At 39.2% G+C, this 19,986-nt stretch overlaps 1 protein-coding gene across 3 annotated transcripts in view; it reads right to left on the bottom strand.

Annotated features, from left to right (window-relative positions):
• The window catches only part of VAPB (VAMP associated protein B and C), a 56,056-nt gene that overhangs the window by 20,178 nt on the left and 15,892 nt on the right, over positions 1–19,986 (bottom strand). For all 3 annotated transcript variants that reach the window (XM_038572712.1, XM_038572710.1, XM_038572711.1), the window contains exon 2: positions 9,085–9,237. In XM_038572712.1, coding sequence (XP_038428640.1) covers positions 9,085–9,237 — 153 coding nt within the window. The remainder of the gene's footprint in view (positions 1–9,084; positions 9,238–19,986) is intronic.

The raw sequence follows: 19,986 nt of genomic DNA, 5'->3' as shown, positions 1-19,986 counted from the left end.
AAATTATTTAAAATAAATAGATAAATAAATAAAAGTGAAAGCAACTTCATAAACCAAGCCATGCGAGTCCCAGCGGGCATCCAGGCCCTGGGTGGAGACAGAAGTGTCCACACAGGCACCGTATGTATCCACTACAGGAAGGGGCTGGGGCTCCCTGTCTCCTCTAACCAAACCACCGGGCAGCTGATCGATCGCTCCACCTCTGCAGAAGGGTGGGTGTTGAATCCACTGCCACCACCGGATGTCACAGACATCATGAGCACACTCCAGGCCTAGAGAGCATCCAACCTACCAAGCTGCCACAGCACAGATCTGGAAAAACCGCTAGAAGGCATCACTTTCAAGTTCAACAAGAATGTAAAATCACCAAGTGGGTATTGGCAGCAATCAAATCACCTTACAAGAGCACTGGGGGCAGCGACTTGTGAAATACAAACAAGCATGAGGCTGGTGAAGTGAAAACATGGAACTGGGAGTGAAAAACCGTGGCCTGCTGGTGAACCTCCAGGAAGCTCTGGGGGTAAGGGGGCGGCAGCCCTGGCCCCAGTACCTCCACTCTCCTTCCACCTGCAGCAGCAAGTGGGAAAGAAGTGCTGGCTGCCCACCAGCTCTCGTCTCCTTGGGGGCGCCCGGCTGGCAAGCAAGGACGAGGAAGTCAAGTGGCCACCCAGACCCTGAGAACCTTCATAAAGCCTTTCTGTGTCTCACTATCCACATCCTTAACACTGCCCCTAACTCATGTTGAAAAGTTTGTATTTCTCAGCTACTATCATCTCATGTCCAATTCAATTTGCTATACCCTATTAGCTGGAGCTTTATGAGAACATGACAGAATAAATGTTGTTAATCGTTTGTTCCTTCAGCTCCATACATGCAAATTGTGACAGAAATTATGTACTTTTTTCCATGACAGGCTATAAAAGAGCTTCCCATTAACTTAATTTATTTCACTTGAATATCAGAGACACTGATGATAAAACCCTCTTAAACGAACCATCTATCCTACTTTTAAAATGTATCTGCTGATACTACATTAAAAAGAAGCCGGTTACCAGGAGACCGCTCCTCACCATTCACCAACATTAACGCTTTGTGATACGATGTCCACTGTGTCAGAGATTGCAAAAGTGGGATCCTGTTAGGAAAGGGCCTTCGGGGCTCATAAAACAGTGGGTCAGTAAGATCAGACTTTCTTCACAAGAGAAGATACGCAGAATATATGCTACTAAACACACACACACACACCCCTCAGAGAAATGATGACCTCATTAAACGCAGCACAACAGCTTCCGAGGAGAACCCAAGCAAGTTACATATCACTTTCATCTGCATCATAATGCGAACAGAGCAAATGAATGAAAGTCTCACAGGCACCACAGAACATGCTTTATTATTTGTTTTAATCTCAGAATCTTACCTTTGAGTTGTCTCCCTCCTCGTTGTACTTTACCACAATCACAGCTCAGGCCCCCATTGACACGTTTCACCAACTAAGAGATTTTCCCTCTTCCTCCCAGCGTCTCTCCCATCAAATCCCTCTGCACAGCTCCTATAACCCCTGTCAATTCAATCTCCCCTACACACCCTATTCACCATCTCCATATTCCTCAGACCAAAACCCTCCTACAAAAAAAACTCTATTTCCCAAGTAAAAGACAATTAGGTAGACCCTTTCCAGTCTCCTCAACACTCAGTATGGCCCAACAACAGGTACACACATTGTGTTGGCCACACCCCCACACTCAGGGTGTTGTCATTAGCAAAGTGTCTTCTTATCATGTTGGTCCCACCTGGCACACCCTACTGACATCTCAATATACCATTCTTCCAGAATTTAAGCCACTAATCTGACTTGGTAATGAGCGGAGTCTCAAGGTTCAGCATGCCATCAGACTCACCTGGAGTTCTTGTTAAAACACAGATGGTGGGACCCCCACCTCCAGAGTTTCTGATTCAACGGATCTGGAGTGAGGCTGAGAAAATGTATTTCTAACATAATACGGTGCTGCCAGCCCAGAGACCTGGAGAACGCATGTTCAATATATCACCTAACACTACGGCCCCCACCAGAATGCTATCTCACACCCTTGTTCTTCTTTGGGACCTTATTCTGCTACTGGACACTGCTGACACTAACATGCTTAAGCTCCTTCCCATGTTTGCCCTTCCACCCAATTTGACTAAGACCAGGAATTCACATTTTGAGATCTCATATTCTGGGTACTAGTTTCTCATTGGTTAACAGGTGTGTACCTTCTTCCCTTCCAACATTCAAAGCACTCCTGAATCATGCTCCCTCCAGAAATCTCCTTGGGGCAGCACAAAGAGAGGAAGCCCTCTTTAACTCTCAACCGTCTGGCCTCCCTTCTATTCTACATCCTGGGACCACTCACCCTCCCACCCATGGGTTCAGACAGTGGTTTCCAATCTTCCCATCACAACTATCCCCTCATTCTCCTTTTATACCGCCTGTATACCAAAAGGTTATTCTCTATCAAACTGCATTTATGGTGTAGTAATATAGTTACTTCTCCACTTTTATAAGCTAATCAGAAACAAGCTAGAGCTTGATCAGCTTAAAAGACCAGTATTACTACAAAGAGGTGAAATAATCCTAGCGTAAAACAAAGCAACTCAGCATTGTAGACTGTGTATCCTTATCATGAGTAAACTTATTACTTCCTTTAGGATTCTCAAAATGTTGAAAACATAACTGCTTTCTGAGACTCTACCTTTTCGGGCCCCCATGGATGGAACCATGAGTCTAGCAGGTAAATAATTTTATCTACTTATATATAAGTTAACATTGAATTGTCTTTGTGTTCTCTATAGGACTTTCCAATTCAGTATAGCCCATCTTAGATAACAAACTCCTCATTGTCTGGATGATTTATTTGTGCAGAGACGAGTACAAATGTACCCTCAGTGTCACTGGAAGATGAAATGTGCCAGATGCAAAGTACTGACCAAAAAACAGGCCTCATTCACTCTTTTTCTATCTTTTAAAACATACATCTTTTTAAAAACTCCAACATACTTCCCTGTCTCCTGAATACAATATAGCCTTTTCGTGATTGACTCTTGGGATTATGAATACCCATTATATACTGTCTTAGAAAGACCTACAAGACATGGCTCTTGGGATTGATCAAGTAGAATACGGAGTAATTCCAGATCCCTGCTGTTATTTCTGAACTCTCTTCCCTACTTGCTTTTTGTGATATTCCTGTCCATGACTTCATTCTGGCCTGTGACGGGCTGGACAGCAGGACAAGGCTAACAGTCTAAGAACAGGGGCCCCTGGCTGACTCGGTTGGTGGTGTGCAGCTCTTAAACTTATTAGGGTTGTGAGATCAAGCCCCATGTTGGGTGTAGAGATTAGTTAAAAATAAAATCTTTAGGGATCCCTGGGTGGCGCAGTGGTTTGGCGCCTGCCTTTGGCCCAGGGTGCAATCCTGGAGACCCGGGATCGAATCCCATGTCAGGTTCCCGGTGCATGGAGCCTGCTTCTCCCTCTGCCTGTGTCTCTGCCTCTCTCTGTGACTATCATAAATAAATAAATAAATAAATAAATAAATAAATAAATAAATAAATAAATAAATAAATAAAATAAAATAAAATAAAATAAAATGAAATCTTTAAAATAATAATAAAGAGTAAGTAAGAGAGTTGAGATGAAGAGCTCAAGTGTTTAAATATGCAAGAAACTATGAGTGAAAAGAACAGAACTCCTGGCTGCTCCAAAGCTGTATGTACTTTCCATCCTCAGTGAGGTAGACTCAGTACTGAGAAGTCCTCTTGATCATGATTTTTGAAGATGTAAAGAATAGTTTCATACTCCTAGAAAGTAAAACACGGGATTCTTCTTAAGAAACTTAAATATCACAATAAACTTTTAAAAAAATCTTAAGAAATATAATTAGGTTGAATTTTTGTTAATTTCTTTGTAAAAAAACAAAATCTCTCATCTATCTGGTTTTAAGATTAAAGGTATCTTTTAAGTATGAATGTGAATTGTTCTTGTCTGAGAAGAATAAACGTGGTTCATAAAACCCATTTATAAAAAGGTTTCACTTATCAGAGACTTCAAAAGCAAATGATCAAACAAAGAAGAATGTTACTGTTAAGATGCCCAAACCCCCCAAATTTAGCTCTTGCTATCAGCACTTGACAGATGAATGCCTGGCTTCTTTCTCTAAGGGCAGTGCATTTATACGCTGGTGCTAATCACCTAAAAGCTGCAGCCCAAGGTTGACTGGTCCAGGACAGGCAAGCAGCTCCATTAAACTGAGTCAGCAAAATCTTAAAAGGATTAATTATCAATTGCAATACTACCCAATTACTTTAATTGACCAATGTTTCCATCCAAGAAGAGCTGCTGATATGCATTCTCTGTCCTCAGGATTTTACTGGAAGAACTTTATGCTTTAACATGTGATTGAAAGGAGTGCTGGAAAGAGTTGCATCTCAGGAGTGAACAATGCGCCTTAATTCTTTGAATTTTAATTCAAAATACTGATTCAGACACTACTAGATTTGTGGTTGTTTGTCTTTAATCCATTTTCAATTCCCAGGATTCACTTAGTAAAGTGTATCTGTACCTAAATATTGGTATCTTTAATGACTCTTTCCAATGCCCCCCCCACACACAGATATTTTGCATTTCTAATTTGCTTGGTACAAAGGCAACCAATGTGCATAATTGAACTGCAAATGGAAGCATGCTTGCTACTTTAGTGAAATTAGAATTCAGTGAAGGTTATAAAAATATTAAACTTAATATCATATTACAGGAAGCATAAGTATTTTTGATGGGCCCATAATTTTACCACTTCACCTGCTGTATCCGCTGGCAAACATGGTTTGGAATATTAATGGAAAACTCCCTCATTATTAAACTGCAGTATTAAAAAAAAAATCCACAACCGCTAACAGCTTACCACAAAGACATTTTCAGAAATTATCTACCTTAAAAATATTTTCCCACCAGACAGTTCAGAAAATAGATTTAATTTTGTAAAGCTAGAACAAATGGGGAGACCCCCCACTGATTCAAACAATTCATTAATTCAAAAAGTTCTATTTTCCTTGCATTTAAAATCTCAGGGGGGAAAAAAATCCAATCTCCTCTTCCCCAATCTCCATTTAAGTGTAGCTATTTTGCTGAGGTCCAGATTTGAATAATTCAAAACCATCTCTAGTAGATGGTGTGTATCAAGGAGCAAGGGCCAAAACCATGGCATTTTGGGCCAAAGGATGCAAACAGAAAGCGCTCAGCACTCTTTCATCTACTACACTGCTCATCCAATAGGCAGAGACCACAGAAGGGGCTACTGGGCGGATGAGATGAGATGAGCACCTACATAAAGGACAAAGGAAAGGACTCCCATCCTAGACCCAGGTGACCAGACCCAAAACCACCCCTTTGGGAAAGCCATGCATTTTTCACCTACAGACACAAAGTTTAGATTATGCCTGTTTCCAACCCCAGTTTACCACCTAAGTTTTTTTGTTTTTGTTTTTTTCCACCTAAGTTTTTAAAACAGAGTCGTTATTTTTAAGAACTCAGTAAGTAATGTGCCATCTTCCGGAGAAAATAACAAGATAGCTCAGAGTCTGGACTTTGGACACACAATGTAAGCTCCCTCGAATATCAAGCTTACCTGAAAGCTAAGAAGAGTTTCACAGGGTGCCTCAGAAAGATATCTGATAGCTACAAAGTCTCTCCTCTCCGCCCCCCCCCCCAATATAAACCTGATTTGTGTGCCTTCAAAACCTCAGTCCGTCTGGCCAGCTATATGGGTGGATCTCCTCCTCCTCCTCCCTCTTCCTTCTTTCCCTCCCTGCCCCTGCTCTCAAAGAATGATTTATAACCTTCCCTAATAGGTAGCACATCCCAAGGGTTTTCAGAAATGGGAGAGAAATAATGTACTAGGCATGTCCTTTGCAGGTATGCTGTGACATTCTGTGTGGTAGACAGGGCAATGCTGGTAGTATTTTAAGTTGATTTGATGGCCATCTTTTGATAGATTATATTTGAAAATTCACTAGTAGCTTTTCACTAGAGAACAAATGCATATTATAGAAAGAAAAATACATATTTCTTCTTTAAATTAGCAAAAGTCCATTAATAAAATGTATGGAATTAATTTATTTCTAAAAAAGCAATTCAAACATAATACAATCCATGTTCAACAAAAACTACCCAGTTTTTGTCAAAGCTAGTGAGAAAAAAAACACAATTCCACTATTGTGCTATGCTTTCAGTTGACACAGCACTGGGAAGTACTCTGTGAGGTAGATACCATTCCTTCCATTTTATAAATGAGAAAACTAGAACCTAGAGACATTGATGGATCAGCCAAAGATCAGCCAACAAGTTAAACAGCACAACCAAGTTTCCCATTCAGGTTCCCAGACCTCAAATCTAGTGATCTTTGAGGAGACTGGGTGATGCCAAATTTGGCCATGTGGACACCTGGCCTTTCGGCAATCTGCACTGCCTGTCTGCTGGTATCTTTCTTGTCCTGAGGATATTCTCTATCCCACAGGAACCTAGAAACTCTACGTACTCACGAAGATGTCATCATATAGCTGCATTTTAAGAGGACCTCAGAGAAGCCCAGTGCTTTTAACCTCAAAGTATGAATGTCTAATAAATTATACAATGGTCCCTCAGCATGCAAAGCTGCAACAAATGGGTGCCAGCCTCCTTTGTTAACTGGAGATGGTGTCCCAGAAATGCAATGACATCTGGCTTCACCCAGATGCACCTGAAGCAGTGAGATTAAATACACACCAAGTAAAAACAAAGGAGCCTTTTCTCATGTACAAACAGAATTTTGTTTCATCTAAGAATAAGGCCTGTAGACACAGGGTATTTTATTATTCATTTGCTTTCCCCCAAGTACATTACATTTTGAGAACCATGGTACTTTATACTTTACATTCATTTGTTAGTGGGGTCACTTCCTAACATTGTTAAGGCAGTTTCTTATCACAGAAGAGCCACTGAACCAGCAGCAAAGCTAGTTTCAAGTACCAGCTCTAGTACTAATCACCCATGTGACTGTAGATAATCACACCTATTCTCTAGACCTTCCATTCTTATCTGCAAAGAAAGAATGCCACCACAAAATCTTGGGTCTTCTTTAAGGAATTATAAATCAAAACAAATGCCTTGGAGTAATGCTTTAAAAAAAAGTTTTTTAATTAAAAAAAAAATTAAAATAGGGGTACATGGGTGGCTCAGTCAAACATCTGATTCTTGGTTTCAGCTCAGGTCATGATCTTGGGGTTGTGAGACTGAGCCCCACATCAGGTTCTGTGCTCAGCGGGGAGTCTGCTTGAGATTCTCTCTTTCTCACCCCCGCCTCCCCTGGGTTGAGTGCTTTTTCTCTCTCAAGTAAATGAATAAATAAAATCTTAAAAAAAAAAACACATTCCTATGATGGGGGAGGGATGAATCTTTTTGAAAAGAGACACACATTTATATTTCATACTGGAAAGCACACCTACACTGTACAACTGCCTGTGGAGGCTATTTTATTCAGAAAGTATGTTGCTGCCTTCTTATTTACCGTGAAAATTGGTAATTCTCATCTACTGACAACCTTGCTCAAATTTGATATGGGCAAAGAAATCAAGAGGAAAAACAAAAGTCAATAAAAGAGGAGAATAAAGATTTCAGCTGCCTTTGATTTCAGCAGAAAAACTGAAACCATACGAATCCAAGGGGTACAGAAATACCAACACCTTGGACCCCTTCCTTACCCAGCACACTGCACTTTAGTCTGGGCTTTGGAGCCAGACACAGTGAACCAATGTTGGCTGTGTCACTTGCTAGCTTTGTGAGCCTACAGCCACGGGTCTCTTTCTTAGTACAAGGCAGGTAATGATGCATTCCTCACAGGCCAAGTAACAGAAATTATAGAAGATAATGTGTGTGCTGGCCCAGCACAAAGGAGACCCTCAATAAAATCTGGCTCTCGCCCTCCTGACTTCCTGGATAACAACCCAATTCAAGAGTCCAGATCAGGTCTTGCAGCCTCAGAGAGAACACAGGGGGATAGTTGGTGTGGGAGCACCATAATGAGAGAGACCAATGGGTGTGGGGAATAAGAGTTTGCAGAAATGATCAGATAATGAAACACCTTGTATCTTTCCAAAGAGGTGAATCATTTTCCTTTAGGTGTCAAATGAATAGCCAAATGCATCACAATCAAAATCTGTCATGGAAAAAGCCAGTCAGGTACCCATTTCAATGAGTAGTAGAGCTTCTAATGATGCAGAACCCTCTGTGACACAAAGTCTCTTGATTTTTACAGGATAAACACACACTCCCCCACAGTTCCTCCACAAATACAAAAGGCATCCTGAATCCAGAAGTTCTAATGAGCTGAAAGTTTATTCCATTTCTAAAAGACATTTAAACGCAAACCCATCACTTACATCTCCTTAATTCTAAAATCCAATTCTCAATCTGGGCACTTTACCAGCATCTTTTCAAAAGCTGGACTTTGGAAAATATATGCATTCTCAGACAGAAAGGGAAAAACCCATCAGACACGCACAAAACTTTCGCCCTTGGATATATTCCAGTCTCCTCAGTCCTCACCTCCCCAAGCTTTTCACCATCAGTAAAGTGCAGTTACCAATCATTGGGAATGACACGAGCCTAATGTCAGAAACCATTTAGCTTAAATAAGAAAATAACTCCATTTAGCGTTCTCCCACAAAGTAAAATTAAGTTTGTTTAGCCCTTTTTTATTTATTGCCAAAGGGCAGATTTAATTTCAAGGGAGTGAAAACCAAACTCATTCTGAAGTAAAGTCTGAAGTTACCACTTTAATTTTGCTTTAACTATTGAGGCACAGAAGGCTGTAAGCAAGAAACCAAAGAGGCATTAATTATGGAAAACCAACAGTGGAGTGGGACCCACTAAGTGTTTTAATCAGAGAGTGGAGGGTTGAGGGAGAAGTGTGTGGTCTTATTTTGCTATTGCAAACTCAAACTTTAAGAAACCCTACTGGCTTCGGGGGACCTTGTGGCCCACCTCTGTGGGCCTCCAATCTCGGGACTTACCAGATACATTAATGGAGGCCCCTGCATCGATGATCCCACTGTTGGGCCTCACGCAGTACCTACGTGGTGCCGTGGTCTTCACTTTAAAACACACATTTCGGTCTGTTGGGTTGCCAAGCTTTAGGTTGGTGGTGACGACATCAGTGAAGGGACCTGTGGAATGAGACAGAGACTGATTGGAGATCTGGTGAGACAAATTTAGAAGACTGATCTATGCTCCAGGGTGGGAAAGGAATATGGGGTATATGGTTAGGGGAAGATTCAAGATCCAGAACTAGTGCACTATCATTGGATGGGAGAAAGGAACTGAGGTTAATGGCTGGCAGTAGCTTCTGAAATTCACCATGTTCTTACCACACCACCAGGCAATCTAGGTAAGTGTTCTAACATCTAGTTTCTCCTTGAAACCTCACAACTTTATGGTTATTGTGGCTTTACCGATGAGAAAATGGGCTCAGGAATATGCATTTCTTGTCTAAGTGTTCATGCTAGTTAGTAATAGGTAGTTAGGATCTGAACCAGGCAGCCTGAATCCAAGACCAGTTCTTAACCTATGTTAAATACTGATTTCTACAATAAGATGAACTCTAATAGGGAGAATCTGGAGGACTAAACTAGGTTCCACAATTATCAAAGGCAGAGTGTGCCAAGGGCAGCATATGTAAGAAAAACTTTGAGGTGTAAATGGTCTATAAACACAGAAATTCCCCACAATACAGTGTTGCTGCCATGGCATTAATTACAGCAAATTCAGAGTCCTGCTAGACAGCCCACACCTGAAACGTCATGTTCAGCTTTATAACTACACAGGCTACTGGGAAGACTGAAACAAAGCTCAGTGCCCTGAAGGTATTTTTTATTATTATTATTTATTCATTTTCTACTTTATTAGATTTTTTAATTAAAAAAGTAAAACACGCTTCTTAAAACAAGCCAAACAATAAGAGATGTATAAAGAGGAAGTTAATAAGCTTTCCTTGTCCCCTGAGGTAACTAATATGGGAGATATCTTACCAGTTTTTGTATCTCTAGAATACAGAATACATTCTATATCTCCAGGCACTGTGCCTGGCATCTAGTAAAGGTCTCAGTGTGTGTGTATCTAGATAGATGACAGATGACAGAGGGGGAGGGGGAGAGAGAGAGAGAGAGAGAGAGAGAGAGAGAGAGAGAGACAGGCAGGCAAAGATATTCACTAAGGAGGAAACTACCTGGTGGATAAGCTGTAGTAAAATTAAAATCTCAAGCTGCTTTCTCTCCTTCAGAAGTGCTCAGGGTGTAAAAAATCAATTTGATATGGGCTTAACTTAAATATAAATTAAGAAATCAATAATAATGGAAAGGAAGAAAGCAAAAGGACTCAGTTCCAGAATCAAATAAACTACAGACAGTTCTGCCACAAAGCTTAGTTTGAAATCATGAATTTGTTCCAATGTGATTGATGTGCATATTAGGGGGACAATCTAAGCATAAAACAAATTTCACATTTACTTATGCATGATTTTGTCTGCAAGAAATGCTACATGAACACAGAAAACTGCATCCAGCTAGACCAAGCTGACTAGAAACACGTAAAATACACCCCTACACACACCTCAACCCCTATTTGCTACCTCAGCTCACCTGTGGGTTAGCAGCCACACCCACCCACACCTGATGTCACCACCTGCCCGCCTTCCTCCACTGTGACTTACAAACTACAACTCTTCCGATGCCACTTCCACAAGCAAACTTCATGTCTTCTTCAAGGTGAAGTGCCATGTTTATTGAATATATATGTATTTCTAACCCGTTTAATGTGTGTAAAACCATGATTAGGTTCCTATCTGTGTGTGTGCACGACCAAAAGTTTTTGAATGCTCTACACTTAATGTCATCTCTCTAAGTCCTGTTTATCGTGCTATTATTTTACATAGTATGATGATTTTTAGGAATGTGTATGTCGCATTATAGCAGAATCAACCGTACTCCTGGGTCATCTACTGTTTGGAGTTACTTACACCAAGACTCATCCTCATTTCGTGGGCAATGGCACCTTCAAGAATGAAATACCTGAAAAGAATGTTTCCATCCGATTACCTTTCCAATAAGCCCTGAGTTTGGCCCTCTGGGAGTCAGACATTTTATAGGTGCAGTTGTAGCCAGATATGGGTAAAAGCACCTTTGGTAGTGCATCTCACCGAATGACACCCCTCACAACCTTCTCACTACACTCTTATTGAGAACCAAGTCCACTCCTTATTGAGAACCAAAGCTTACCCAAGAGGGCAGGTGCCCTGTGGCCTAAGAAGATTTTCAGCTATAATGAAGGAGAGCCACATGCTGACAACGCTCCATCCTCGTATCAAGTTTTTGGCATCAAGGGAGAAACAGGATACTTGGTGCTGAGACAGTGTTTGAAGGATTATGGAGGCAGCAGCTCTCTATAACTCCACCCTTTTCCACCTTCCACAAAGCACACAATCTGACTTATCCCCCACTAAGTCTCTTTACTTGCTTAAGAGTGGAGATCACTTCAGCAATGGTAAAAGGAAAAAAGAACAGCTAAACACAATTCTGATTTTCTGGGGTCAAAGAGAGCAATTACAAACACACACACACACACACACACACACACACACACACTCACTCACGCATGCACAAACGGCACATACACCTATGTGGGCATAACCACCAAACACGTACACATTCTCTGGCCTTTACATGAGAGCTGCCAATCCCAACAACTCCATGTAAACGCAGCTCCAGTTCAGGTAGCTCCACAATGCTGGGGCAAAGAAGAAAACAGACAAAACTGTGTCTACATAAAGAGACACCTGAAAAGGAGTGAGCTTTCAAATATAAAGCCTGGGGGCAGGGGTATAAAAGTTATTAGTTTCAACAAAATTCTGTCTCAAGAACATGGAAGCATCTTCAGATCAGAATGCCAAAAATCCATAATGGCCCACAATCACATCCAAACAAAAACGGACTTTCATAAGGCGGTCTAAGCATACTGAGCAGAAAATAGAGTTGTTGGCAAGATTTCACTGTGATGAAATTAAGAATATTTACCTGTTTCCAACTCAGATTGTAGTGTCTCCTCTTCCTTGCCCTACCTCAAGAAGTTGGAGGTAGGGGAGCACCAAAATTTAAGTATTTGGTTATCCCTTACACTGACCTTTTCTTCTAGGTATTCCACAAAAATAAACCAAATTTAACTGTAAACACTAAGTGGGTTTTTGGAAATTCCCCCAGTTAATCTATTACATGGTAATTTAAGTAATGTTTCACATTATGAATCACATAAAAGGTAGTCTGAATTATTAAAAGAAAAACAATATTTGTAATAATAAGTAGAATAAAATAAATAACCCAGGTTTCTCCCTTAACATTAAATCCTGGGCTTTTTAAGCATTTGAGATTTCTTGCACTTACGTAGGTTATTTGTAAAAATCTAGAGGGAACTATACTGAAAATACAAGCAAGTGAACAACATTGTTAAAACAGCAAAGTCTCATGAGTAAAAACCAGACATTTTGTAAAAACAGGCCAGCCCTCTTCTCCCCACCCTGGGCAATGTACTCTAAGAATTTTATTGAAAATAAATTATATTCGATTTGAGTAATTATAGGAAATAAACCATGTTAGTGATCTCCTTTTCCCCCGTATTAATGAATTAGAATATACAAAAAAACTCAATAAAAATGATGTAAAGGCTTATGAGCATCATTCAGATTTTTACTAGTCACTTTCATTTCATAAAACTGCCATTTCCATTAAAGCATTATGTAAAAAATGGGATTTTACTATACCAACATGCATATTTATCACCAATGAATTTAAACATTGCTTATAAAGTACAGAGTCAATTTTACAAATGAAATCTCCTTCAAAAGTTAGACTTTTTTCCTCCAAGAAATGAAAAAATGATTTGGTACCTCTAGAACCATAGCACATACTTTAATCATTTTTCTTTCCAATTTTTTTATTCCTTATTTCATATAATGTTTATACAAAACTAGGAGCTAAGGATCTAAAATGTGAAATGAAGGCCAAAAAAATGAAGCAATATGATTTGGGACAAATTAGGAATAATCTTTAACATTTTGATTTTTCTTAACAATTTGAGTAATATTCTTTATGCCCCATATTATAAATACTCATCTGTGAAAATTCTTGAGTTTGTAGATGCTCATGAATACCAAGGACTAAGTTGAGTATGGACTCCTTGACATGCTCTAAATGGAATTTAGATAAAGCTAAGCACAGTATAAACTGTTTTCTCCACCAAGGCGTGACTTACTGTCATTCTGAAGTGTGTATTTTCAGACAGTAAGACGATCTGAAACTCACCTGTCTTAGAAAGCAAAGAATACAGAGACTACAAAACCAGAAGAAGTATTCATTGCACTAAAGGTGAAAGGAGGAACAGTTAATTTTTCAGTCTTACAAACATGGAGTCTTGGAATTATAAAATGCTGGTTTAAAAGCCAAGGAAAGAAGATCACAATCCAGCAAACTTCTCAACAGTAAGAGGCCAGGTTCCAAGTACTGAAAATTTCATCAAAAATGGCTGGATAAACTTATCAAGCAGGAAACACAGGAACATTTTTCAGGAAAAAAAAAAGTATTCCATTAAATCTTTAAACATTTTACCAATCTATGCAGAGTACAAGTATTGTATTTCTCTTCTGTAATCATTCAATCGTTCATTCGTTCATTCAGAGACCCAGAGAGAAAGAGACCAACGACAGCCTTCCTTTCAGGAAATGCAAATACCATTTTTTTTTTAAAGATCCCATTTGTTTATTCATGAGAGAGAGAGAGAAAGAGAAAGAGAAAGAGAAAGAGAAAGAGAAAGAGAAAGAGAAAGAGAAAGAGAGAGAGACAAGCAGAGACACAGGCAGAGGGAGAAGCAGGCTCCATGCAGGGAGGCCGACATGGGACTCAATCCCAGGTCTCCAGGATCAGGCCCTGGACTGAAGGCAGCGCTAAACCACTGAGCCACCGGGGCTGCCCCTACAAATACCATTTTTACAAAAGAATAAGAGCTCAGGTCCCAATGATGTAAAAGTAAGAGGGAAAACTGCCAAGTGAACTCAAAACTCCATCTCGGCCTTGCTTACCTGTGTAACCTCAAGCACATCTTACGCCCCACACCCTATCAGTAAACAGCAGGACAGAATTTTTTAAGGAATAAATATATCATTCATTTTTACTCAACAATTCAATTTACTAGAATGAATATAAATACACACACACACACACCTCAAACACAAGAAACTGTAAGACTCCTAGAAGATAACACAGAAGAAAATCTAGATGGCTTTGGGTTTGGCAGTGATTCTTCAGAGACACCACCAAAGGCATCATCCATGAAAGAAATAATTGACACGCACTACTTCATTAAAGTGAAAAACGTCTGCTTTGCAACGGGCACTGTCAGGAGAATGAGAAGACAAATAGGCCACAGACTGGGAGGAAATATTTGCAGAAGACACATCTGATAAAGGACTGTCATCCTAATATACAAAGAACTCAGTAAGTAAATGGACAACACAAAAAATGGGCAGAAGATCTGAACAGATACCTCACCAAAAAAGATAGACAGATGGAAAATAAGATAAACAAATGGAAAAATATGTTCAACATATGTCATTAGGAAACTGCAAATTAAAACAATAATTAAACAGTGAAATACCAACACACACTTATCAGAAGAGCCAAAATCTAAAACACTGACATCATCAAACACTGGCCAGGATGTGGGGCAGCAGGAGTTCTCATTCCTTCCTGATGGGAATAAAAAATGGCGTAGCCATTTTGGAACAGAGTTTGGCTGTTTCTTAAAAACAAAACAAAACAAAACAAAAAACTAAACATACTCCTGCCATACAATCTAGCAATCGCACATCCTAGTATTCACTAAAAGGAGTCAAAGATTCACGTCCACCCAGAAATCTGCACATCGATGTTTATAGCAGCTTTTTCGTAATTGTCAAAACTTGGAAGCAACAAAGCTGTCCTTCAGTAAGTGAATGGATAAACTTGTCCATCCAGACAATGGAATATTATTCTGTGCTAAAATGAGCTATCATGCCATAATTCAGACTTGGAGGAATCTTTTTTTTTTTTTTTTTTTTTTTTTTTAAATTTTTTTTTTTTAATTTTATTTATTTATGATAGTCACATAGAGAGAGAGAGAGAGAGGCAGAGACACAGGCAGAGGGAGAAGCAGGCTCCATGCACCGGGAGCCCGACGTGGGATTCGATCCGGGGTCTCCAGGATCGCGCCCTGGGCCAAAGGCAGGCGCCAAACCGCTGCGCCACCCAGGGATCCCCCCAGACTTGGAGGAATCTTAAATGTGTATTAGAGTAAGTGAAAAAAGCCAATCTGAAAAGACTACATCCCGTATGATTTCAATTATAGAATCATTCTAGAATAAGCAAAACTATGTAAACTAAAAAGGATCAGTGGTTGCCAGAAGTTGGGAGGAGAATGACTAAATAGGTGGAATACAGGGGATTGTTAGGGCAGTGAAATTATTCTGTATGATACTACAATGGTCGATGCATGTCATTATATATATTTGTCAAAATCCATAGGATGTGCAACACCCAGCCGGACCCTAACATAGACTACAAACTGGGTGATAATGATGTATTGATGTAGGTTAGTCAGTGTTAACAGATGTGGCCCTCTGGTGCTGGAAGCTGATAGTGAGGAAGGCTGTACATATGTGGAGTCGGGGGTACACAGGAGCCCTCCGTACTTTCTGCTCAATTTTGTTGTGAACTGGAAACTGCTTTAAAAAACAAAGTGTTTCTTTGTTTTTCAAAAAAAAAAAAAAAAAAAAGAGAGAGAGAAAAGAAGTATTTGGACTTTGTACTAATGCAGCTTTGGTAGCACCTTCAACACTTCTGATATTAAATTTTAATTGTGAAATATTCATGTATTTTATGTGTACACAAAAATGAATAAAGTATATATGCACACACACATATACGTATACATGAAGAATGATGCTTTGCTTTGCAAAGAAATTGCTTTTCTTCCTTTTTCTGGAGTTCATGAAATCCTGGTGCTAGAAATACAAACCCTTCCTTTATAATATGTTCCTAATGTAGCTACAATACTTTGAAATTCAAACTATATGTGTTACCAAATAACTTATATACCAAATTGATATATAATCTATCAGGTTTCAGCTTTCCAGATATAAACTTAAAGTTATTAGCTCCACAACAGTTATTTTTTTTCACTCTGCATAAAAAGAGCTGTATTACTTTATATTTTTGCAAACACAATTTAGGTACAGTATCTCTCCTTCCTTCAACCCTTCCAAAAAAACAACTTACCATATTTCATTTCAACTCTGAAAAGATTACCTTCTGGGAAGGTAATAATCTGTCTCCAGAACCCTAGGACCGATGATGGATTTTGTTAAGACAATAAAATCATGCTTTTCAATACAACAGACTTCGTGCATGGGAAAAATATACAGGAATGGGGAGAAATGGACACTATGAAGCAAAGTCTGTAGGATATCTTACAGATGTCTTTAAAATTTATCTGCTGGCAGTCTATTCCCATTAGAGTATCCTACTGCCTCTTGCTTTCCCCAACCATCTGCAGTGCACCAATCCTCACATTTTTTTTCCTTGTTTATGTAAGTCTTCCCCTTCCAAAATGGAAACTCTAGGAAAACAGAGACATTTCTATCCCTCTTGTTCAATACTGATCAACGTCTAGAATACTTTCAGACAGAGTAAAATATGCAGTAAATGTTCTGAATGAATGAATGAATGAATGGCCACACCATGATCCCAGCTATTTTAAGCAATGGTTTTACTCTTCATGCATGCCTCCCTTGTATGCCCAACCAGGCTCCCTGTAAATGGAGGCTCGAGTCTACTGCTGGCCCCCTCCCCGGCACTATCACACTTTCCACCCTCAGCACAGGACTTTTATCACCTGACAGCTCACATGTTCCTTTCCTGAATGCTTCCCACCTAGAATAAACCTGTATGTGAGAGGAAGCTGTGTCGGTCCTGTTCATCACTGGATGCCCTCAGCCAAGAACAGTCAACCCAAAGCAGTAGAGGGGCTCAGTATGTGTGTGCAGCGTGAATGAACAGCAGGCTTCTTTAGAGGCAACTCAGCTCTGATCCTGGCATGTTTCATATAAACAGATGCCAACTCCATAACTGGGATCTGAAGTCATGATAAATTCGTGCTGTTCATATATAGGTTGAAGGTATTAAAAATGTTCACTTGAGTCAATAATGCTTTCATCATTATTATTCTAAGATAATTTTGTTTAAAGTCGCACCCTTCTAAAAAAATGAAAAGAAGATATCATAGTAACAGATAGCCAAAGAGGGTGAGCTCTTAAATAACTATGAATTCAAGAGTAAGGACACTGGGAGAAGTTTTTTTTTTTTTAATCTATTTTCTTGATTGAATTGTTAGCTCACACATTAAATCAATGCTTTAGAAACAAAAATAAAGCTTTGCAACCAATGTGTTTTTAATGGCAGACATTGGATTCCAATATTTTAACAGAAAGCTTAATTGTGTAGCTCTTACTGTGGAATAACCACACATAAAAAGCCCTGCATACACATCCCTTTCCTGAAGAAATCTCAGAATGCAAAGTGTTCTCAATTAATAAAGTAACTCTAAATTAATAAAGTAAATAAAATATCCTCAGGAGACAGACACATCACACCCATTATTAGAGCAAGAGAAATCAACACCATAAATACTCACTGATGATACCATCAAAGAAACACCAGAAGCCACCTTGATTGAAACAGACTCTACCAACCTTTCAGGCTGTTTATTCAACTCACTAGTCTCCCAGCTCCTTTGGAGCAGAAAGAAATAAAAGTCAGTCGGCCACCAACTCCACGGGTGGGAAAGCTAGACCACAAGGCACTACTGCAGTGTAAGAATTCAATAGATAAAAGTACTGTGGAAGGCCTAAGGTCAAACTCAGGAAAGCTACCCGAAAAAGACATAACAACTAGAAACAAGGAACAGTTTAGGAAACTGAAAGCTCTTTGTAGCTTACATTAACAGATAAGCAATTATTAATCAGACTACACAAAGAACTCGTTATTAACAATAAATATGCTACATTCTTATGAAGGAATACTATACAACAATTGAGAATAATTAAGGAGACCTGTATTTAGACAGGAGACACGCCACGAAAGCACATCAAGTCATAGAGACAACAGTGAAAGCAGGTCACACTAAATTCCTCTGGAGAGTAAGGAAGAGAGGAGCATGAGTGGGCAGACATGTCTTCAAATTCTTCCTAAAGTTTACCTTTTAAAGAAAGATTTAAAACAAGTATAACAACTTATTAACATTTCGTTATTCTGTATTTGGGTATTTATTATATTATCTGTATTTTTCTGTAAGTTTTTTTTCCCCACACACAAAAAAGCTACCCACAGTTTACATCAGATCCAGGCAATGTTTGAGATCATTTTCTTCTTACCCAGAATGCCTTGGATGTATAAAAATACTGGAATCCCAAATTGTGGAGTTGCTAAAAATCAATATACCTACCAACAACAGCCATTCCTGTATAATTTATGAAAACCAAGATTATCATTTAAAAACATGTTGAAAGTAGCAGTGGTCTCACTAATTCAAGACAAAAACCCAAACTTAAAATTTTGACAAAGTCTATTATTAGAACTGTGAAGACTAGAAGCCTTTCTTTACCCCTCTAGAGAGAAATACCATGACTACTTTTCTTTAATTCAACACTTTTTTCTAAACAGAAAAATAGTTAAAAGTATCATATAAGGGTATATGAAGCTGCACAATCCTATCTATACTCAGCACTAAGACTATAGTAAACAGCTGAATTCACCTGATTAGTACAAATTTATGTATCAGTTCTAAAAGTATCTTAGACCATTTAACAAAATTTTTTCAATGCACCATCTTTATCCCAGTGTAATAAACATCTAGTAATTTTTCTCTCTTTAGAAGACCAAAATTTGTGATTACAGTGATCATGAAAATAAAAAGATACGCAATATTCCATTCCAAATAAAATTCCACCTCAACAGGAGACTGGCAAAACATGACTCATTTTTTTCACACAAAGCAAGAACAGTCAAGATAGACATTATGCCCAAGTGAGGGATATGAGTGGTAAGACAGCAAGGGGTCCCAATTCCACCTGGTTGTAGTTGTGGTTTTAACTTGACTAAGTTATAAATTAACAGCTCAAGTCAAGTGCATAAGGTCAATACCAGTAGAAGTAAAAATTTCCCCCAAATATTCAATCTTTAGTGAAGATGATAACACACTGAAAAGCTTCCACACCAAAACCAACATATCCCAATTCACAGCCGACACACAGAGAAGGGAAGCAAAACCCATCTAGCATTCTGTACCTCTATGGTCCACCTTGCATTTTCAATCTGCGAACAATGAGGAATAGCAGGATGCAGTTTATTACTCAGTATATAATCTGCTCTGATCTCTTTTTCAATAGAGAACCTAAGTGGTGTTAGAGAACCTAAGTGGCTACACCACCAAAAAGAGATTATCAACCAGGTCAGCAGCTTCTAAAACAAATTCAACCAGAGACCAGGGAAAAGGGCTGTGAAACCTGGTTGAAAAATATCTTCTATTTCCCCGCTTTCTGCCTTCAAAGTTTTGCTCAAATGCCTTCCCTTTTGGAAAGGCTTATCTAGTCTCTCAACTGAAAAAAAGTATTCCTTCCAATAGCATATTCTAACACTAATGATAGCCAAGTTTATATCCATGCCTGGTCCTCTCCCTTGATCACACCTTGCAGGTGTATTAAGCATCTGAAGTTCATCAGGCCCCAATAACACTCTTAAGTCCCTCTCCCCTCCCCCAAACCCACTGTTTCCCATCTCAGG

The sequence above is a fragment of the Canis lupus genome, chromosome 24, assembly GCF_011100685.1.
Source record: "Canis lupus familiaris isolate Mischka breed German Shepherd chromosome 24, alternate assembly UU_Cfam_GSD_1.0, whole genome shotgun sequence".
NCBI lineage: Eukaryota > Metazoa > Chordata > Mammalia > Carnivora > Canidae > Canis > Canis lupus.
The sequence above is the reverse complement of the archived record's forward strand: the minus strand, read 5'-3'. Positions and strand labels throughout refer to the sequence as shown.